This window comes from Mauremys mutica, chromosome 7 (assembly GCF_020497125.1).
Source record: "Mauremys mutica isolate MM-2020 ecotype Southern chromosome 7, ASM2049712v1, whole genome shotgun sequence".
Classification (NCBI taxonomy): domain Eukaryota; kingdom Metazoa; phylum Chordata; order Testudines; family Geoemydidae; genus Mauremys; species Mauremys mutica.
The window spans coordinates 37285574-37308954 of NC_059078.1; the positions used below are offsets into that span (position 1 = coordinate 37285574).

The window sequence follows — 23381 nt, forward strand, 5'->3', positions numbered from 1 at the left end:
GCCTCATCACAGTAATCCATACCTTTGCCATCTTCAGACTGGATTATCGCAATGTGATACACAGGGGCTACATTTTAAGACTGCCTGGGAACTTTAGCTAGCACAAAATCTGCCTGTTTGTTGAACGCTACATTTCTCATAGACTATGCTCTGAACAGGAGTGACTTCCAGTTAGTCTCCATTCATGCCTGTACACTTTAAGATATTCAGGTTTCATAGGTTATTAAAACTACATAGCTTGGGTACCTCAGAGATTGCCTCTTGTTGTGCTACAGCAGCTGGTGATGAGAGAGTTAACAGCCCTCTGGCTAAGGGATCTTATGACTTCCCTTCTGTGTTTATAGTAAGGAAAACACATTATTTTGAGTCAGACTGAAAACAATATAGAAAAAAATTAGTTTGTATAAAATGCTTTACTAAAGAGATCTGAGTAACTTATTACAAAGGTGAAAAAGTAATTACAATAATTGCTGAAATATCCAGCACTCTAGCAATCCATCCAGCAACAGTCATGAATCATAACAGGAAAAGAGCTTTAGACAGACTACAAGAAAACTGCACTGCTTGGGCAGATAAATGAGAGTTTACTTCTTCAGAGTTTGAGTGATTTTTCTGAAATTTATAAAATAGTCATGGAAACAGTCTTCAAACTCCATCTCAGACTAAGAGGTTATAGGCTATCCTAATAGTTTAGAATTAGCAGACCTCCATGTAGAAGTCACCACAGGACGGTAGAATTAATAGTCAGAATGTGGAGGAACGAAAAGTATTTGCCAGCCATGTCACTCCTAGGGCATCTCCTCTAGCTTCAGAAGGAAATGCTTTGGTTTGCTTTTCTGTTCAAGAGTGGTCGCTATGGAAGTGACCACTAGAGAAAGGGAAAACAGGGAAGTAGGGGAAATAAATGGAAGCTAGAAAAAAAAAATAGTACTGAAAACATGAAGGAGGCCAACTTATTTTTGTTGGTCATTTTTTGAGACTGAGGGACAACAAATACATTCCTTAGGGTGGAGATAGATGAGAGGATAAACCTATATGGAGTAGGCTACCTAAAACATTGGAGTGTTTTAGGAAAATATGCAGGAGGATCACCTTTTAGTCTTAGCATTAGCAAAGACTAACAGTTGCTGATGAGTCTATATTTAGGGGATCAAAGTAACTGCTGTCAGAATGGATTGTAAAAAATAAAAATGCCACTAAGTGGTGAGACACTACAACCCTAGGAGTCTTTTAGCGTCTTCACTTTGTGCCATGAGAGTTTCACTGGCATACTTCTGGAGAAGCTCCATCTTCTTTCTCCGCACAAGAGCTTCCTCAATCTGTAAATACAAAATATAAAATCATTCAACTTTCAATTCAAATCACTAAAACCCAGAGATTCTAGATCAGGCAGAAAAGAAAGCAGTCTGTGAATGCTGGAAGAAGTTGGCCTTTTATCAGAAAGCAGTACTACACAGGGACAGAAGCAGCAATAGTATTCATATTGCTCCCAACGTTCAGCTAAAAATAATGTTGGTCAGCAAAGGCTATCATTGGATGGAAGATACTGATGACTTTACAGCTTTGCTACTGCACATTAGTATTTAAAAACCTTCTGTGGACTGACTCATTTTCCATTATATTGGATATGACAATCTGCTCAGAACTCCTACGGGATAAAATAATTCAAGTGAGCCATTTTCCCATTACAGGGCTTTGCAATGAGATTTGGATGACAGCTCTAAAAGTAGACTAAATCCATACCACAGTAGGTTAATTAATTCATACTGTTTACTCTTCATTTCAAAGTCTAGAAAACAAGACTAGTTTGTTGTTTTATTAATCAAAGAAAACTGCCTGCATATGTTGCAGTCTTAATAAAATCACCACTATGTTCCCGACACAATTACAGGATTAAACATCCTCACTTGAACTCTATATCTATGCTCAAACACATGCAACAATTTTTTTTTTATTTTTTTTTAAAAGAGACAGCCCTTAGCCACAAAGTCTGGATCTGAACTTCCAAACACATGAGAAAGTTCAGATCCTGGGTTTTGGTCTGAACTAAACTCTAGTATTTCAAAAGTTTTGTGCAGAAATTCCAACTGCATGTAACAAATATGGATTTTTCGTTATTTAAAAGGTTGCCACGGAGAAAATGATCAACAAGTTCTACATTTGTCCTAAGGATATAAATCAATTGGTGCAATTCCACTTGTTTTTACAATCAGTGTTGTTATTTATTTTCCCCCCTCTCTCTAATTGTTCTCTCTGAAAGAGAAACATGACCACAATGAGTACAAAATAAGAAGCAGAATTGCAGCTACACTGATTTATATCTTTAGGATAAGGCCTTGTTATTGATCATGCCTTTTTCAGGAACCTTTACATCATAAAAGGTTCAAAGCTTAGTTAATGTAAAATGGCATTTCTATACAAACATCACAAGATAAATTAAAAGCAGCAAAGAATCCTGTGGCACCTTATAGACTAACAGACGTTTTGCAGCATGAGCTTTCAGATGCAATACCGACGAAGTGGGTATTCACCCACGAAAGCTCATGCTGCAAAACGTCTGTTAGTCTACAAGGTGCCACAGGATTCTTTGCTGCTTTTACAGAACCAGACTAACACGGCTACCCCTCTGATACTTGACAAGATAAATTAAAATACACTCCTCATTCCTTTTGAAATCCACATAATTCTTATTCACAGTACACTGCAAAATAAATGTTATTCCTATTAAAAAATATTACATATTTGTCTGAAGAGACTGTACCTAGTGACCTTTAAAAAGTTCATTCAATTCCAGAGGATGAACACCATTATAAATTATATCCACACTGATTTTGATTAAAAATAACTCTCTCTTCAGCTTTAGCTCTAGGATGCAACAGGCAAACCTCGTTAAATTAAAAAATGGATGATTTAGTCATTAGAAACAGATTATTTTATTCCAGTGAGTAACACTGACAACAGAAAAGGGTCTGGTCCATTAACACTTGCATATATTTACCCAAGAGACAACTTTTCTGCTTTACCACTGGAATCCCCCTAGAATTCCCCTTGCCTACATCATCAACAGTAGTTCAGCATCAGATACCGCTCTGACTGTTCCTCACAGTGCTGTGCTCACTGAATCGACAGTACTGCTATCCAGTCTGCAGCATTTCTCTCCCCTATAATTTTGCCATCTCATTTTAGCATAGATTAACACTGTATGTATCAACCACTTCATACGGATATATTACTGTCATCCTTTCTTTCCTCTGTGGCTCCGGTGCCAAGCATTATAGGGTATCCGTGTGAGGCAGAGGCACATCTAGTGCTAAGTAAACAAACTGGGTGAGAAGTCTCAAGAGTTGTTTCAGGCAAATTGATAAAATTAAGCTAAGTTGTACCCTAGAACAGTTTCAAAAGTGAACAGAAAAAGAGTGACTGATTTCAGGCTCATCTAACAAGGGCCATTTTTAAGAATGGTCACTTGATTCCCTAAACAAACAAAGTAATAAAAAATAGAGGCATTAAAAGTTAACAAGAAAAAAAGCCAGATGCTAAAACTCCAAACACAAAAACTTAGAAAGTTATTGGTAGCAAACCAGGCTCTCTTTCAAGTAACCCGTCATAATGTATATTCTTATTTGTACACTACTTTACAAAATGTTTGACACTCTCAGATGAAAGCATTCGAAACTACAAATGTTATGTCTCATAACACTCCTAGAAGGTAAACGTCCCCATTTCAAAGATGGGTAAATGGAAGTGAAGAGCTTAAGTGATTTCCACAGCGAGACAATATTCAGGAAGAGAACCCAGGAGATCTGCCCCCTAGTAGGAAACACTTTCTATAGGATGCCTGCCATTATTTAGGTCTTGCATTGTAATAGCCTGTGAATGTCCATGTGCCTTTGCCTCCCCGTTATTTCTTACCTCTTGTTGTGATGGCACTGGAACATGGGCAATAAATTTCTGCTGGCCTTCTTCGCCTTCTTTTTCTTTGGCGCTTTCCTCATCAGACTACAAAATTAAAGATGTTTAAACAAGCTTATTTTGCAATTTCCATCAACAGGTCACTACAGCTAAACCTCACTGATCTGCAGTAGTGGAGGCAAACCCAAGACAAATTAACCAGGCTTGCGAACCACAAGGGGCATGACCACTGCAGGAGACGGTGCACTCCACGTAGCAATAGGAAAGTATCACACCACCCTGACCCTGCTACTTGAAGTCCTAAAACAGAGTTGCTTACTTTCTTCTGTACCAGGTGCCATCCCTTGTGCTGCTGATGTATGGATGTGGGGCCACGTTCTTACTTTTCCCACATTTCTCAGCCGGGGCACTGCAGAGAAACTAGTTAACTCGGGCAAGGGATCGGGGCCTTTACAGAGACAGCCATGCCATTTTTCTGTTGAGTGGTTGCTCAAGAGCTGGCACCACCACCCTCCTCACTCCCCACAGCTGGGCTCAATGTAGCCACAGGAGATAGCATAGATAGAGATACAGCAAGGTGGTGGGTGAACAGCAAGGCAAACTTTGTCAGCTAAACTAGTTCCTATGACAGGCCCAGCAGAGCTGCGTGCAAGCAATAAGAACATGCTTCTGCAATGCTGCTGACCTCCCAGGAATAGGAGACAGAAGTAGCCCTATCTCACGATCTCAGAGAGTGTGGGATAGGGTTAGGAGTAACATGCATTCCCCCCATTGCCCTGCAGGAAGCGTGATGTCACAGCAGTACCCCTGCTCGTTAACACCAGCAGAACCTTGCTAATCTGTGCTTCACAGAAGAGCAAAGCTGGAGGATGGCTTTCTAGTACATCAAAGTGTGAATAAGTGAAGTTCTACTGTACACAAAACAACTTAAGTTCAACTACAGACACTAAACATTCTACATATTGCACACTGTTGTTCTGTACTGATAAGTAAAACCTTTTGAGAGATTCAGAGTCTCAAATGCCATCTACGTCAATATCCCCTACAAATAAAAACCTCAAAATTAGTCTTCTTACTTGGTTTTCATTCCAATCACAGGAAAAAGCCTTCCCAGGCTGCTGACTTTGGTTTCACTCTAAGCATGACTTCGAATCAAAAGCCCCATTCTAGTGTTAATTTGTATCAACCACAAACACTCACGCATAGGGCTCTAACAAATTCACAGCCATGAAAAATGCACTGTGAAATCTGGTCTTGCGTGCTTTTACCCCATACTATATAGATTTCATGGGGGAGACCAACGTTTCTCAAATTGCGGGTTCTGACCCAAAAGGGAGTTGCAGGGGGGATCATAAGGTTATTTTAGGCAGGTTGTAGTATTGCCACCCTTACTTCTTCGCTGCCTTCAGAGCTGGGCACCCGGAGAGTGGCAGCTGTTGGCCAGGTGCCCAGCTCTGAGGGCAGTGCCCTGCCAGCAGCAGTGCAGAAGTAAGGGTGGCAATATCATACCATGCCACCCTTATTTCTGTGCTGCTTCCTTCAGAGCTAGGCGGCTAGAGAGTGGCAGCTGCTGACTGAGGGCCCAGCTTTGCAGGCAACAGAGCAGAAGTAAGGGTGGCAATACAATACCATGCCACCCTTACTTCTGTGCTGCTGCTGGCAGTGGCTCTCCAGCTGCCCAGCTCTGAAAGCTGTGCCATTGCCAGCAGCAGCGCAAAAGTAAGGGTAGCAGTACCACATCCCCCCTACAATAACCTTGTGACACCACCACCCCCAACTCCTTTTTGGGGCAGGACCCCTATAATTACAACACTATCTGAAATCTGAAGTGTCAGATAATCAAAAATTATGATTTTTAAAATCCTGTGACAGTGAAATTGACCGAAATGGACCATGAATTTGGTAGGGCCCTACTCATGCAGAGAATACAGAGGTAGCAAAATTCTCTTCAGAACAAAACAGCCACTCTGCTTCCAAGTAATTAATGCTGAAGACATCTAAAGGATACTCGTGCTATCCAGGCTAACATTAATTGCTATCAAGACTTCAGTCTCTTATTCACTGGGGTACCTCATCATCGACGGCATAGATGTTTATTTCCTCCTCTTCCTCCTCCTTGTCACCTCCCGCAAGTCGTGCCTCTCTCTCTACTTTCCATTTTTCCACTGCTTCTGCTATGACTGGTTGGAAAAATAAAGTGGTGATACTACATAACTAGGTTTAAAGGCAACGTCAGACAAGAAAGTCAGTTCTAGAGCTGACGCTAATTCTTCTAAGCTCTTGTATACAGACTTTTACCATGCACTTGTAACAATGCTCCTGGTTAGATCCACAGGGATTGAACCTGGGACCTCCATCTAAAAAGCACGAGCTTCTGCTGATTGAGCAAAAGGATTAGGTCCATTAGTTCAAAGGCAGAGGAAGACCCAAAACAAGTAAAAGTAGTTGTCCATCAGAGGGAGACAAAGTCACACCTAGTGTGAATTGCACTGTAACCAGGCTAAACCTTGGACGTGACCAAGTTGTCAGACTGGTTACAGAACATGGTTAATGGCCCAAACTCCACACTATAATTGTGTCGTAACCAGATCCAGGGAACACTGTTCTAAATGGATTCCATACCACAGCTATATTTATAGTGCAAGCAGGCACACGAAAACAGGCTACTTGATGGCAGTTATTGTACCATAAAAGACTGTCAAACACAAAATTTCTCTTACTTGAATAATTACTACATGGTTAAACCATGTTCTCCTTGACTCATTTTTATTTTCTCCATTTTATAATCCATGCCAAATGAAGTGTACTTTTTTTTTTTTAAGGTAACAGGAATTGGTTGTAGACTTTAAGGTGTGGATAACCGCTGTTGGGCTACTATATCTGGGGTACTGCAAATGCTAATACACCTTTAACTATAACAGTAGCTGTGCTACTTCAAGTTATAAGTAGCGTGAACATTGCTTCACTCCTCTTTTCTTCATGCCTTTACCTGATATTGCAGCCTTCATGTTAGGGTCCACATCTATCTCAAATGAGCCTGCAAATATCCTGCAAGGACTACCAACGTGTGCAATGACAGCCCATCTCAACCATTCAAGGTTAGTCAGTCTCCTAGCAAAGAAGACAGCAATGTCTCTAAAAAGCCCACAGAGATTTGCTAATAGCTTTCTTATCATGCAGTTAGAGTTACAATACCCAGAAAGCAGCAATTTTTCATCTTTGACAGCAACTGGGGAATTACTAGCCCCTCTTTATTCATGTAAAGAAACAAAATTACAGGAGGAAAAACTGACCACAATCATATAGTTGTGCTGCTATGTGATAGCATAAGTAGTGAAAAAGAAAGCTATTGCTAATTAGGAAAGTTCAAGTAGTGTATAACCTTTTAATTCTATATCTCACATGAGCAGACCATAAGAGAGCCTGGATGATGTCTCACATAACTGGTGACCTTTAAGATTTTTTAAATAGAAAAATAAAGATGTCATGTGCTACTACTTTGGGGCAGTCCATCACATTTTTTTTTCTCCCAGTATATCTGAAACACCCATCCCAACAATTCTAGGAGCTTACACAAGCTTTTGAAACACACACACACACACACACACACACACACACACACACACAATCCAAAATATTATTTTCCCAAACTCCAATGAATTGCCCACCAAAATAACCACCTTCTTCATGGGACCCCATAACCCTGAAGTACCTCCACCCCATCAAAAGAAGCTAGAGCAAACATACTCCTTACAGCATGCTCCAGAGGCCAACAAATTCCACCTTATATGAACCAATTAAATTCCCTGCCTCCCGCATTCAAACCGAGGGGCTTGAGCATCTCCATTTATTACAAATGGCACAGTGTCACTTGGGGAGAAAGTTTCTTGGGCAGTCACTTGAACCTAGTATACTGCCACTCCTGTCTGTAATCAATGATGCCAAGACATAACACTAGAAGTTTTTAATGTTTGCAGCAGCCCCTATATGCTCCAATCTTGTTTTCACTCTAATACTTCACTCCTTCCTATGTATTTGAGCTCCCAGACCCTCCCTGTTCCCATCTATTGCTACCTTCCACCCACTTTAAGCTCCATCCCACAGCACTCGAGCTGTTGCTACTCTCATATCCCTACAAGAGTCTGACCCACTCCTTCCACTGTGCTCTCCCACTATTCCCTCCACAAAGGATCCAATTTCATTCCTGCCAAATGCTTCTATCCCATGGTCAATGGCAGCCCAGTCCCACGCCATTACTGCTGCCTTTACCCACTCCCCTTGTGCACCCAGCACGCTGCTCCTCTCACCACTCCAACCATTGCTGGATCATCACCCTCTCCCTTAGATCAGCTTCATCTATTCTTACCTACTTCTGTCCCTCCACATTCTACCCAGGAGGAAGCCAAATTTGCTGCAAATCTGGGGTCAGAGCATAGACTCTGATTTGAGGCACTAGCACTAGATCCTGTGGTAACTAGGAAGCTAGGCAGCAGCCTTCAGAGGCTCTCTTTAACATGGTTTCCTATATACCTCTCCCTACTGCACAGCTTTCAGCATTCCTGTGCTACTGAAATTGCAGGTAGTGAAAGGGGACCTGGCTTTGCAGCTGAATTCAGGTGCTGTGTACTGTGCAACACATGGGGCCTGCTGAAACATGTTACAACTGAATGTTTGCTCCTTCTAGCTGCAGCAAAATATATGCAAGTTGATGCGTACACAGCCTGGATTAGCATTTATGGTAAGATCAGGTCACAGAGTGGCTAGCCAAAAAGAACAGCTCTGCAGGAAAAACAAGCCTGAAGTTAGAAACAAGGGGAAAAAAGTAATGAAAGAAAAGGCTGTTTTAAGGGACTTGAAAAAAGGTTGCGTGAATAACCTGTGGCTCTGACATCATCATCATTTGACTCACCTAGAATAGAATAGAATATCAGGGTTGGAAGGGACCTCAGGAGATCATCTAATCCAACCCCCTGCTCAAAGCAGGATCAATCCCCAGACTGATTTTTGCCCCAGATCCCTAAATGGCCCCCTCAAGGACTGACCTTACAACCCTGGGTTTAGCAGGCCAATGCTCAAACCACTGAGCTACCTGAAGTATATAATGCAGATTTGTCTCTATGTATTCAAGAGAGACTGAACTACACCAGAAAGGGACGAAGTCAATGGAATAATATCAAGTCTACAACTAGAACGACACTGGTATTCAATTCAAGAAGTTAGAACCTGGAGACTTTTACTGGTTGCTATGCAGATGAGCTAATTCAAGTCAACCTAATGTTTTCCTCATAAATATTGATGTCATGCTGAGGAGAAAAAAAACAGGTGAAAGGCAATATTTCATAACTATTTATAGAGCTTCCCTATAATCAATTACAGCAGCTCAGCTATTTCCTCTGTGGCTCATCTAATTTGCTTTAGGCTCATTCCTTCCATACTATATGAATTATTAGCTTTCCCTGTATCCTTGTGATTATATACATAACAGTTTGGAGTATGCTTAGGCTAACTGGAGTCAGATGGTAAATCACACAAATTGTTTCTACTCCTTTATTGATCCTAAATGGTTTGCTGTATAAATAACTTAATCAGTTTTACCAATGCACATTTCTAAATGCTAAGTTTAGGTTACATTCCAATGGACTTTTTTTTGCAAGATGTTCTATTGAATTCGTGCATGCCCCACCATAGTAATACTAGCAATCAGGGCTAGTATAGACCTTAAAGTGCTACACATAAGCAGGGAAACTGGTATCTTCATTTTACAGACAGGGAACAGAGGTACAGAGAAGCTAATGTTCCTAAAGCCTGTGATAGTGGCAGTGCCTGGTATAGTACCTAGATATGCAGACTCTCCAGCACCCACTGGCTTTAGTGGAAAGGTGTAAACCAGCTGGCTTCCAACAAAGATTAGCCCTTGCAGCTTTATACTTTTGTTTGGAAGCAGATGGAGGAATGAGAGAGATTGCATCTCCTCTTTAAATGAAAATATGCTAGTTTTCCTGAATTTGATTTTTATATAACCAAGTCAAAGGTTGCTGAATAAAGTTTTACATTGAGATTTCAGCAACAGACATCCAGAAAGAGTGACAGGAAGATGCCCACTTCCCTTGCCTATCCTTTTATTTTAAATGGAAGCATAGTAGTTAAATGGGACAACAAAAATATTCCTATCAAAGAGCTTTACAGTACACTAAGTTAAAAAACTATCAAAGATAGGACTACTGCTTACTCACTGTAGGTAGAACTATGTACAATGAAGATCTACAAACCGGAAGAAAATGCAGTGAAGCACCATTTTAAAGAGTAAAGGGGAAAAGAAAAAAAAAAAAAAAAACCACGCTTCTGCTCTAGTAACATGTAACTTGCAGATGGTCACATGTAACAAGCTGGGGACACCAGAAACAGCCTTAAATGAAACTGCACCCTATTTATATAGTACTTTTTGATCTCACATACCTTTCTTTTCATGTTCCTGTTCCAATGGCTCCAAGACACCATCATCTTCATCCCTGTAGCCATAATACTCTGCATCAATAGCTTTCATAAGCTCAGCTCGAGTCTTCCTTGGAGGAGGGAGGGCTGAAGGAACAAGTGACCATCACACTTTCAACCACCCCAAAAAAAGTGAAATTCTACCAATCTTAACAGCTGGTCCTACCCTCATGGATCACATCAACCCTGTACCACTTGTCTAGCAAGGCAGATTAATTTGCATTCAGACTGTGTTTTCTGACCATCATCCTAACCTCTCACATTCCCATCAGTTTATTTAGGCTGATGCCAGCTTCATGCTGCCAACCAGTGCTCCTAGAAAGTAGTTTTTCTTTGAATTCTACAAACCCTACTTCAGCTGTGGATAACAATATCTAAAGTGGACAGGGAAATCCCACATGGCCCTCTGTGGCTACGTCTACACTGCAATGAAACAACTGCAGCTGACTCAGACACAGGCTCGGGCAGTGGGGCTATAAAATTGCAGTGTAGAGGCTCAGGCTGGAGAGCACGCTCTAGGACCCTGCATGGGGGAGGATCCCAGAGCCTGGGCTTCAGCCCAAGCTTAAACCTCTATACTACAGCCCTGCAGCTTGAACGCCGCGAGCCCAGGTCAGCTGAGACAGGCCAGCTGTGGATGTTTTATTGCAGTGTAGACATACCCATTGACATTCTGGAGCAAGGCTTCCTGAGGAAAAAGTTTAAAATGGTTTCATTTGGGCTTTTAGGCCCAAGTGCCTCTTGACCAAAATTATGCAATATTTATACATAAGATTGGCTAGCACCAGCCAAAGAGTCAATAGGTCCACTAGGCACACATTACAGGAGATGTCCATTGATCACCTGCCTCTTAAAAAAAATAAGTGACTGAGATAGAAGATTAGATAGGCCATTAAACTATATATAGACTGCTATACTGTTACTGATCAATGGCTTATCTAGTTCACAAGACAGATTTAATCTAACTCATACAAATACAGAAAAAAAAACTTTTTCCATAGGATATTTACCTTTTCCTTTGACTACAAAATTAGTTAGCCTCCTTAAGCATTACAGTGAATACAGGAAGCAACTTTTCATGACGATTTAGTCAATATGAAACTTGGAGTGGAGGGCTGAACACAGGTAGAGTCATTTTAACAGGACAGCATCAAATAGTTTTAACCAAAGGTTAGTTTTATGAGCTTACAGGCATGCCATCCTCTTTTTGAAAAGTAGTGTGGTCCCTACTTCATACTAAATACAGGAGGTGGAGCATGAATTTAAAACAAGGAAGGGAAGACAAGACACACAATTTCCCCTTTTATCATCCTGCCCTTGTTTGAAACAGTCACTGAATTAATATAAAATATTTGAGCTTTGGGAGTGCAGAAAAACAATTTTATCTAATTCCAATCAAGATAATCATGGCTGTGAAAGAACAGGCATGTAAATAAATGGGTTTCTTCTCAGTCAAGGAAAGAGCTTTTCATGGATGATGACTTAGTTATATTGTGGTAAATGTTTGACTAGACTGATACCTACATGAAGAGATTCTTTTCCCCACCTCCTTCCCTAGGATTCACCCTACATTTCATATGACACATTTTGTATGACAGGAGAGATGCTAGAGAAATTACTCTGATGTTATCCTGGCTGAAAAAGTCACAATTCTGAAGAAGGGGAAACTTCATATCTGTGATAGTCACCCATCAATACAGAAATAACAAATAATTCTGAAAAGTAGCTAAAGTTACTTACGTTCCTTTTCAAAGAGCTCTCTGACACCCGGTAAATCTTTAGCAGCTCCAAAATATTTGTAACCCCTGTTTCCTGGAACTTCCTTTCCTTCATGATCTAGCATTTTAGGACCAACTCTCTTTAAAAATAAAGTAGATAAAAAAAATCATTGCTCCTGTCCACGGTCATTTTTCTTTCCCCATGTTAATTAGCATTACCCATGCTCTGGTTTACTAGGCTAAAAAACTGCTCTCTATCTATGTCAGATGATTCAGGAGTAGCAGCCCACCCAGACAATCTTTTTATTTTTCAGAAGAGAAAATATGTCCTTTCTTTTACAGAGTGCCAAGCAGTTAGGACTATACAAAGCACGGAGTACTATGACCCACAGCAGACCCACCTTGTCACCCCACATGCTGGATTTTACAGTAGAGGAACAAGATGGGATTAAAATGCCACACACATAAGTTTACTATCTGGCTTCCCATGCGATCCTTACTAGTCCAACTTTTAATAGACGGGCCTAATAAATCAGCACAAATTACTAGGACTGTCAAGCAATTAAAAAAATTGTGATTAACTGCACTGTTAAACCATAATAGAATATCATTTAAATATTTTTGGATGTTTTCTACATTTCCAAATATATTGATTTCACTTACAACACAGAATACAAAGTGTACTGTGCTCACTTTATATTTATTTATTACAAATATTTGCACTGTAAAAGACAAAATAAATAGTATTTTAATTCACCTAATACGAGTACTGCAATACAATCTCTTTATCATGAAAGTTGAACTTACAAACATAGAATTCTGTACAAAAAAATAACTGCAGCCAAAAAAAAAAATCAATGTAAAACTTCAGAGCCTACAAGTCCACTCAGTCCTATTTCTTGTTCAGCCAATTGCTCAGACAAACAAGTTTGTTTACATTTGCAGGAGATAATGCTGCCTGCTTCTTGTTTACGATGTCACCTGAAAGTGAGAACAGGTGTTTGCATGGCACTGTTACAGCCGGCATTGCAAGATATTTAGTGACAGATGCGCTAAAGATTCATATTTCCCTTCATGTTTCAACCACCATTCTAGAGGACATGCATCCATGCTGATGACAGTTCTCCTCGATAATGATCCAAAGCAATGCGGACTGACCCATTTTCATTTTCAACATTTCAGTCAGATGCCACCTGCAGAAAGTTGATTTTCTTTTTGGTGGTTCAGGTTCTGTAGTTTCTGCATCAGAGTGTTGGTCTTTTAAAATTTTTGGAAGCATGTTCCAACACCTTGACCCGCTCAGATTTTGGAAGGCATTTCAGATTCTTAAACCTTGGTTTGAGTGCTGTAGCTATCTTTAGAAATCTCACATTGGTACTTTCTTTGTGTTTTGTCAAATCTGCAGTGAAAGTGTTCTTAAAATGAGAAACGTGCTGGATCATCATCCGAGACTGCTATAACATGAAATATATGGCAGAATGCAGATAAAACAGAGCAGGAGACATACAATTCTCCTCCAAGGAGGTCAGTGACTAATTAACACATTTTTTTAAAAACGAGCATCATCAGCATAGAAGCATGTCCTCTGGAATGGTGGCTGAAGCATGAAGGGGCATATGAATGTTTAGCATATCTGGCATGTAAATACCTTGCAACGCCAGCTACAAAAGTGCCATGTGAATACCTGTTCTCACTTTCTGGTGACATTGTAAATAAGTGGGCAGCATTATCTCCTGTAAATGTAAAAAAAAAAAAAAAAAAAACCAAACTCATCTCTCTCAGCGATTGGCTGAACAAGAAGTAGGACTGAGTGGCCCTGTAGGCACTGAAGTTTTACATTGTTTTGTTTTTGAGTTCAGTTAAGTAACAAAAAAACCCTACATTTGTAAGCTGCACTTTCACAATAAAGAGAATGCACTACTGTACTTGTATGAGGTGAACTGAAAAATACTATTTCTTTTGTTTATCATTTTTACAGTGCAAATATTTGTAGTAAAAAATACTAATATAAAATGAACAGTGTCAACTTCGTATACTGTCGTGTACTTGAAATCAATATATTTAAAAATTTAAATTTCAACTGGTATTCTATTGTTAAACAGTGCAACTAAACTGAAATTAATCGCGATTAAAATCGCGTGAGTTAACTGTGATTAATTGACAGCCCTACAAATTACATTTTGATTTTTCATCATGAGATGTTTTGTGTCAGAGACCTCAACATCAAAAGTCAAGTATTTCATTATTTCCATGATCAGTGAGAGCATTTACGCTCTGCTAAACACCTTTACACACTGACATGTAATACAGGACAGTGGAGTCACAGAAAGTGGCAGGTTGAGTTTGTGTGTCTCTTCAGATTCTGAACAAAAAGTACTAATAGCCTTATCTTAACAAGACCCTAAGGCTGAAAGAAAGTCATCAAATAATCATTTTCAGAACCAGGAGAGGGAGAGAAAGATAAGACATCACTATTTGATCTAACATGCCATTCAGCATGTTTAGAGGTTGAACAAGATTTGTTGATCATTGAAATACCAGCCACTAGGAAAAAAATAACCAAGTGTGTTTAATACATCTCTGTTGTACGCACTATGAAACGCCGGTCATCCAATATTCAGTAGATTAAAGTTTCTAGTCTTGGGTTGATGAGCTTTCACTTTGCTAGCCATTCACAGTTAACTGCAGAGAGGCTGTTTGCCAAAACAGTTGTTTTATACTTACTGCATAATCAGGGCCTCCCAGCTCCTTTATCCGGACCTCCCAGTGCCCCTTCTCTCTTAGGAGTTTGTTAATTTCATCATTTAAGTCTCGAATTCTGAATTCACCTAAACCAGCTTCAAGATAAAATAAAATCAAGAAGTTCTTACAGAGACTGTATATTAACCACTTCGGAAAGACTCATTTCTCTGTTCCCCTATGGGGAATGCTCCCCAAACTCTTGTTGGAGGCCCAGCACTTTTCTTGCTTTAACCAGAGGTCTTGCCTCATAATGAGCAGTTTGCGGGCTCAAAAGACTTAACTTGAGCACGCTGCCCCTGCTTGGAGAGAAAGACACACTGTCCCTCCTTGGACCAGGTACTGACCCGCCTATATTTTTTTCTATAGGAAACTCATTTTTATCCACTTTGCCAGGAATCTTAAATGGGGATGAAAAGTGACTGCTCACTGGTCCATGACCAGTACTTAGAATACATTGTTCCTAAAAGCACTGGCCTACCCATTTTTAGTCCTGGCATGTCATGAAGTGTATAATGCCCGGGTGTCATTTAACTTAATTTTCTTCAATATTTGTAGTTGAATACTGACACCTAAATAAATGTCAACAGTTTCACAAAACTAAATTAATGAAACCTTAAGACAAGCTTCAACAGCACAGTTAGGATAAAATATTGGACTTTTCTCTCTTATTTAATTGGGCTATTGTAGCACCTCATGAAAGCAGAAACAAGAACTGTTCATAACAGCAGTTGACATAGCCTCTCAGGTTTCCTAGTGCAGATAATCCCAGTGGCAATAAAGATTTATCGAAAAAAGTGTAAGAGTTAAGCAAAACAACAAAACACTTTAAAAATTAGGTCTAGCCATAGATAGCCTTAAAAGCATCCACTAAAAACAGGCCAGAATTGATGTGAGGGAAGGAGATAAGAGGGCAAACAGAATGATGCAGTTTTAACATCAAACCATTATTGCTAGAAACAATTGCTATGCCCCACTGAAGAGGTGGAGTTCCTTCTAGCTCTAGTATCAGATACTGAACATTAAAACAGTCACCAGGACCACTGTCCAGCAGTGCTATTTTGAGACCGATCCACAACTTAAAAACAGCAGCCAATATGATTTTATAGCCAGGTAAATTGCCGCAGTGAGTTAACTGACACTGGAACCAAAGTTTCATACAAGTCAACTGCAATTAAAAGATGCTCACCATTTTGAATCTGTGCCACTTTCTTGGAAATTTCTCCAATAATCTATTTAAATAAAAACAATTATGAAGAAATTAGTTTTTCTTGATGAGTCAGAAGTCAGGGTAGTTTCAACTGTTAAACCATTTTACATGCTTAAGAGAACTCATATTTGAAATAATCGGTAAGATGTTAATAAAAGTTTAATTTGGGCACAAACATATTTATAATGAATGAAGAAGTATCCATACTGGGAAATGCATCATCCATGACTCCTTTTTGTTCAGGCATTTGCACCTTTGTGCTAACAATAACCTGCAGTCTATCCTTTAACTTTCTGGTCATTATGGTTAAAATATGACACACATTATTTTAGCTCAGACCTCGGTCAATTCTTAATTTAACTGTTTACACACAAGCTAAGGAGAACAATTCTAGCAGCAAAGAAATATTAGACTTAGTTCAGTATTCAGTACGATTACCTCATTAATTTTAATTGTATAAATATTTTGTTAAAATTATGCATATTTCCATAATTTGATTATTTATCAGTCCATCCTCTAAAGAATTAGAAAAGCCTGCTGTTCACTGCCTATATATGCGATGCATACCTGACGTCTCCATTTCTCAGCTTTAGGCAACTCATTACATTCTGATGCAAGAAAAGGTCTTCTTTCCTGTTTGGGAGAAAGACATGTACAGTAACTCCTCACTTAACATTGTAGTTATGTTCCTGAAAAAATGTGACTTTAAGTGAAACAATGTTAAGCAAATCCAATTTCCCATAAGAATTAATGTAAATGAAGGGGTTAGGTTCCAGGGAAATTTTTTTCACCAAACAAAAGACTATATGTAAGTATAAGTTTTAAACAAACAATTTAATACTGGTACACAGTGATGATGACTGTGAAGCTTGGTTGAGATGGAGGAGTCAGAGGGTGGGATATTTCCCTTACTGCTAAATGATGAACTAGCAATTGGCTGAGCCCTCAAGGGTTAACTCTCTCACTCTACAAGGCAGTAGGAATGGAGGGAGATATGCGCATTTCCCCTTTAAGTACACTGCCTTGTTAATTAGATCAGCTTGCTGAGATGGAAGCTGCTGCAAGCTCCCTGGTGTGTCCCCCCTGCTCTATGGAAGATGGGGTAAGCAGGGTTCAGGAGTGGGGGGAGGACACCCTGACATTAGCCCCCTCTTCCTTCCCTCCCCCCTGCACAGCAAGCAGGCGTCTCAGGGAGCAGCTCCAAGGCAGAGGGAAGGAGCAGCACATGGCAGTGGGGGGAGGGACAGCTGAACTGCAGGCAGCTGCTGCACAGGCAACTTAGGGGAGCGGGAAGCTGATGGGAGACTGCCGGTCCACCCTGGTTCCAAGCCCCCACCAGCTAGCTGCAACAGGCTGCTCTTCCTGGAAGAAGGGAGCATTACACAACTTTAAATGAGCATGTTCCCTAATTGATCAGCAACGTTAACCGAGACGACTTTAAGTGAGGATAAAGCTTCAAACCACCTAATACTAAAGCTTGACATGTTCCCAAAGCAACTGGTATTTCATGCTGAGTGTAACATGGCCTACTTGTTCCTGGATTAGTCCCAGGCAAATCAGCCACTCATGCCTCCTTACTAGAGTTTCCTCTGTTCGCATCCCATTTTTAAAGATTTCATATAACAGCCCTGATGAAAGGAATTCTATTTAACCACTGAACACAGCCACCAATTCAAGCCCAGCATGTACAAAATAGAGCCTGTCATCTTCCATTCAAAACCTTTCCCCTCCATTCTCCAAACCCTATTCTCTCCATTTTTCATCACCTGTAATGGTCCAGTCAGTGTGGCTCAAGCGTAGTATCACTTTTGACTCCTCTGCCCACATCTAGTCCACTGGTAGATTCCATTGCTTCTCTGTACATCTATAAAGTTTATCCCTTCCTTTCTATTGCTGCTGCTAATATTCCAGTCCATGCTCTAGTTCTCTGCATTAACAATTACAGCTTCCAACTCCATGGCCTCTCACCCTTCCAGTTCATTAAAAAAGGTGCTATAAAAATCATTTTCCTTTCCTGCCACTAGCCACTTCACCACCTTTGTTTTGGATCCTTCCATTAACTTCTGTTATTCCATACATAAGTTCAGTGTATTCCTCACCTTTAAGTCTCCCTACTTACATATTTGCCCCTACAGCTCCTTTTACTGCCACTTCTTACACTCCTTCCAGGCCTTACTTTCACATAATTTATGGTCTCCCCTTATGTTTGGGGCAGCCTCCCAATTAGTGTGTGTGCCCCGACCCCCAAATACACATCATCCCTTCCTCTGGGAAATTCCTGAAAAACCACCTGTTCGAAGTTTTACCTGCAATAGCCACTGTTTCCTACTGCATTACTCTATATCGGGGGTCTCAAACTTCATTGCACCGCAACCCTCTTCTGACAACAACAATTACTACAGGATCCCAGGAGGGGGCACCGAAGCCTGAGCCCACCCAAGCTCCACCACCCTGGGGGTGGGGGGCAAACCCAAAGCCCTACTGCCCCAGGCCAGAGGGCCAAAGTTGAAGACCAAGGTCTTCAGCCCCAGGCGCCTGTAACCTTAGCCCTGACACCCAGGGCTGAAGCCCTCAGGCTTGGGCTTTGGCCCTGGGCCCCAGCAAGTCTAAGCCAGCCCTGGCAACCCCATTAAAATGGGGTTGCGACTCACAGTTTGAGAGCCGCTGCTCTATATTGTCCCCCTAGGAGTTTATAAATGTGTCCGCTCATGGGGAAAAGGTACAAAATTATAACTCAGAACAAAGCCCCTTAGGAGTAGATTGTGTGTGTCCTTCTGAAAAACTTACTCCAAACAAGAAGCTTTTCCTCATTTTGAGAAATAAACATTGATCCAAATCCTTGCATTGACCTGATCCTGCAATTCACCTGAAGAGGGTGGACTCCTGCACCCACACAGAGCTCCACTAGAGTCAATGCATGGCTTCACCTGTGGAGTCAGTTAAGAATCAGGGCCTAAGATTATGGGTTCTTTTTTAAATTTCAGAATCCAACCTTGTGACCAGTGGTTTTTACACAATATAAAGCCACTGGCATCAACTATTTTTCAAGTCATGTGCCAATCTAACTTGATTTGAGGGTTAAAAGTTTCTCCTAGCGTGCATGGTTAAATTTAAGCATAGATATGATAGGAGACACCATGTGGCTGAATAATGAATGGCACAGCATGCGGTGTCATGTGCAAGCCCCAAGTTCGGAATAGCCCTGGAAGTGGAATGCTTAGTGGTCGCTACTTTGGTAGTACAATACTAGGGCAATGAAAAGATTATAAAAGGGCTTTTCTAGCTCTCCTGAGCTAGTTGGGAAAGAAGCCAAACAAAGCCCATGATCAAAACCAATGACAATGAATGTACAGCCAGTTAGCAGAAGGAAATCTCTTATCACTACATTTATATTCTTAGAATTGCCTTCTGAGTTACCTTGCTTGTATCTCCTTGTTATTCTTCCAATATCAAGGCATATTGCTTATACTGTGAAATGCCAACTTGGCTTGGCAATATGGACTATTTAAGCATGGTTCACTGTATGTCTCTTCAGCACAGTTTTTTCAGCCCTTCCCCAGCAACAACTGTTACTTGTGGGTTTTGTTGGCATACTGCTTTCCAGAGCTACTCTCAATTTAAGCCCCTTTCCTGGTGACCAACACCTAGCCCTTGTGCAGCAATTAAATGTGGCTCATTCCCTCTGCTGGCAGTTGTTGAAGCAGCACTGCATGTGGCTTTGCATTATGAGCCGACAGGTGAGGGGTAATTTCTTGTTGATTCATTTAAAAACAACATAGAAGACCTATTTTTCTCCAGCCTACCTTAACTTTTCCTTCCTCAAGCTGAGCTTGGCGAAATCTCGCCAAGGCTGTCCTGAAAGGAAGAAAGGAAATTAGTTTACTTTTAAACCTCTTCATTCTAACAGCAAGGTTTTCAAAGAACTTAACTGGTTAAATTTTGTATGGATACACCTATATTATATATAGGCTTTCAAAAAAGAAAAATGATAGCTACTGTTTCCATTAAGAACATTCCAACACTGAAGAAGCCACCAGTCAAAGTAGTCAACACCGGTTACCAGTGCAGTCACCCAGCCATGAATTTTGTGCAGCTTAGTATCAGAAGTACTAACAGCCTGCTGGGGGGGGGGGGGGGGGGCAGGGAGACAAGGTTATCAAGCTTGTTAATTTTAAAGAAATATTTCAATAATATTTCTCAACAGCTCACGTAGAGTCCACTTACATTCTGTGGTTGATTAATATACATAGCTTGTTTATTTTAAAAATAGGTACACCGCTACCTTGATATAACGCCACTCGATATAACACGAATTTGGATATAACATGGTAAAGCAGTGCTCCGGAGGGGCAGGACTGCGCACTCCGGTGGATCGAAGCAAGTTCAATATAACACGGTTTCACCTATAATGTGGTAAGATTTTTTTGGCTCCCAAGGACAGCGTTATATTGAGGTAGAGGTGTATGTCAAAAAATTTCTTCAAGTATCTCTCCCACCACCACTGCCAATGGGTTCTTCAAAAACCCATCCCTCCATTGTCCCCCATAACCAAAGTTACAGCACCCCTGACTCTAGCCAAGAGGACTGCAAGTTACTTCAGATTGGTGCTCCTCTAGTGAGCTAAAGAGGACATGGTTGCTTGAGACAGCTCCTAAGGGTACAGGGCATAATAATGCTGCAGTCCTCCCATTATGGGAGTGAGGGACTGAACCAAGCCCTGGTTGCATGGCAGTGTAACTTCAGGCTACTTCTACATTAGTTTCCAGTAAATTAAAAACCCACGAACAAAACGCTTCTCGCTTTGCAATGAGCTAAGAAACTCTCACAGGACAAAGTACTTTGCACAACATCTCTGTTGTATGCACTATGAAACGCTGATCATCCAATATTCAGTATATTAAAGTTTCTAGTCTTGGGTTGACATACCACATTGATTCATAATACATTAGCACCTAAATTAGCACACATCTCCAATGGGGGTTTGCAATTCTGTAATCAATTCACTTTTACAATGCTGAAGACAACTTGACAGATAAGAGACACAGGTGCCATGATAATGCAAGCAAATACTTCAAACCAAGGGCTCACCTCCTGAATGCTCAATATTAATCTTGTGTGTTCACCTCTGCCCAGCCAAAACGACAACATAGCTGTTCCAGTAAGGACCACTAAAAGCACTACCACACCTGCATCTGACATCTAACTTTAGTAACACTTCTAGAATCCGGAGGCTAAACAGTACCACTGGTTTATGATTTCTCATCTTGTAATGTCCATAATTGCCATAACACACAATTGATTAAGTAGGGGGGAAAGCATTACAGAAGTCTTGATACTTCGAATGCCTTCACAAATTATACTTTACAGGTATGTTTAACATGTAATATGACTGTGTATTAACCAGGGCTGCTTGAATTTAAGTCAGTGTGCATGGAATACCACTGCCTTTCAAGCATGGAGCAGATCATCAGTTCTGTTCGTGCATCAAAATACATATATGTAAGAGTCATTTGCATATATATACACTATTACTTTGAAATAAAAACAAGTACTAATTTAGACTGTAAGCAGGAGCTAGAAGCGCTGTACATGCTGACAGAATTTATTAGCTAAATAACACATCTAAGTGTTCAGTTACCAAGATGATAAGCAACGAATACCAATAGGAAGTGCACTGTGACAGACACTTTGAATGACAATCAACATAACCAAGTTCAGAGCTGTACTTACATAGCCTTTTCTGCATTTCGAGCCTAAAGAAAAGAGAGAAACAGATTAACATGCTAACTAATACTTCAAAATTCAGTGTGGCACAAAAATGACTAGAACTAGTAAACACTTGCAAATAATGAAAATAGGAACAAAGTGCCCAACTTTGTTCAAAATCTCAAATTAACACCTCCCACGGCCCCCATCCCAGGCCTTAACTCTTATGTATATTATTGTTGCACCTAGGATGGACCAGGACCTCACTGTACAAACTCAGAAAACACAGTCCCGCTCCAAGTGTAATACCAGAGAACAGATGGCCAGACAGACAGGCAAAGGAGCCCAGGGAAATAATGTGAGGCTGGCTTGAAGGAGAGGGTTAACAAACTGGATTTTCCCGGAAGCCCATGTGTGTCCTGGGAGCTGGTGGCAAAGGGCAGGCAATGCACACAGTGGGACCGTGAGAGGGCATAGAGCCTATATGAACTCCATGCTGCCAGGGAAGAACGTTTGTACAGCGCCGAGCACAAGGGTCTGGGCCCATGCCTAGGGTCCAGACACAGCTGAGAGGAACGTGGGCGCGCGGGGCCCGGCACAATACAACCGGGGAAGCGGGGCGGGGCCGTCTCTAGAGAAAGCCAAGGCCAAGGCCAAGGCCCAGGCCTGCCTGGTGGAGGGGGCCGCGGGGAGCCGGGCGGGGGCGGCCCGTGTGGAGAGGGGGCGTGGGGATCCCTAGGGTGCTGGGGGGCGTCCCAGCAAGACCGTGGGCGGAGCTGGCTGCGGGGCCCGCGGCGCTGACGCAGCCCGTCACTCACCATGATCCCCGCTGCCTCACGGGCCCCGCAATTGGCACCTTCTTCTCCAGCCGCTTCCCACGCGCGGACAACAGGAAGTGACGCCTCGGCGGGGCAGATCAGAGGTCAGCGCAAACCGCCAATGCCCCGGAAGAAGATTGAGGAGGCGGCAGAAGCAGGAAGTTGGCTACGGATCGTAAAGTGAGTCAAATGGGAAACGGAACTTCCCCTCCAGCCTAGTCCCAGCCACTCGCTGGATCGTGCCGCAGCGACACTTCCGGCTCTGCGCCCCGTGCTCACACTTTGGCGCTTGCGCAAGTGTAGTGTGTGGTTCTCAGGGGAGCATGCGCAATGAAGCGCTCACCTCCGTTGCGGACTGCTTGAAGGCGCAGGCGCAGTAACTCTGCTGAAGGGGGCGGGCTCTACGGGGGGTTAAGCTTCAGCCTTACCCAGGCCGGGGGTGGGTCTTGTGCTGCACCTGCTTTAGGGCCAGATGGCTTCAGGCTGCAGCGCAGCCACCTGCCACCTTTCCCCAGCACTAGGGCCCAGGTCCTCAGCGGGGTTTAGGTGCCTATTGAGGATCTGGGTCTAAATCCTCCACTAGGCACAAGCAATTAAAAATATTCTTTGGCGGCCTCGTCCCCGCAGATTAACTTTGTTATCCAGACTTCTCAATAGTAGAGGAGTGCAAAATCCTTCGCACCAGAACAGTTCCTCATAATCTAATCAATACTTATAGGAGTTCTGTTTTTTAAAATGACTATGAAACTAGTATTGTGGGTTTCTGTGGTCACTGAATCTGTCTGA

The 23381-nt window shown here is 41.6% G+C and overlaps 1 protein-coding gene across 1 annotated transcript; it reads right to left on the reverse strand.

The window, feature by feature from the left end:
- Positions 1 to 403: 403 nt before the first annotated feature.
- On the reverse strand, positions 404 to 22724 carry ISY1 (ISY1 splicing factor homolog). Its single transcript, XM_045025662.1, has 11 exons — positions 22596 to 22724; positions 21802 to 21824; positions 19875 to 19926; positions 16639 to 16704; positions 16051 to 16093; positions 14847 to 14959; positions 12145 to 12262; positions 10369 to 10491; positions 5983 to 6092; positions 3913 to 3999; positions 404 to 1319 (listed from the first exon to the last, which is right to left on the reverse strand). Exons 1-11 carry the CDS (start codon positions 22596 to 22598, stop codon positions 1212 to 1214), a joined length of 846 nt encoding a protein of 281 aa, XP_044881597.1. The 5' UTR covers positions 22599 to 22724; the 3' UTR covers positions 404 to 1211.
- Positions 22725 to 23381: the final 657 nt, after the last annotated feature.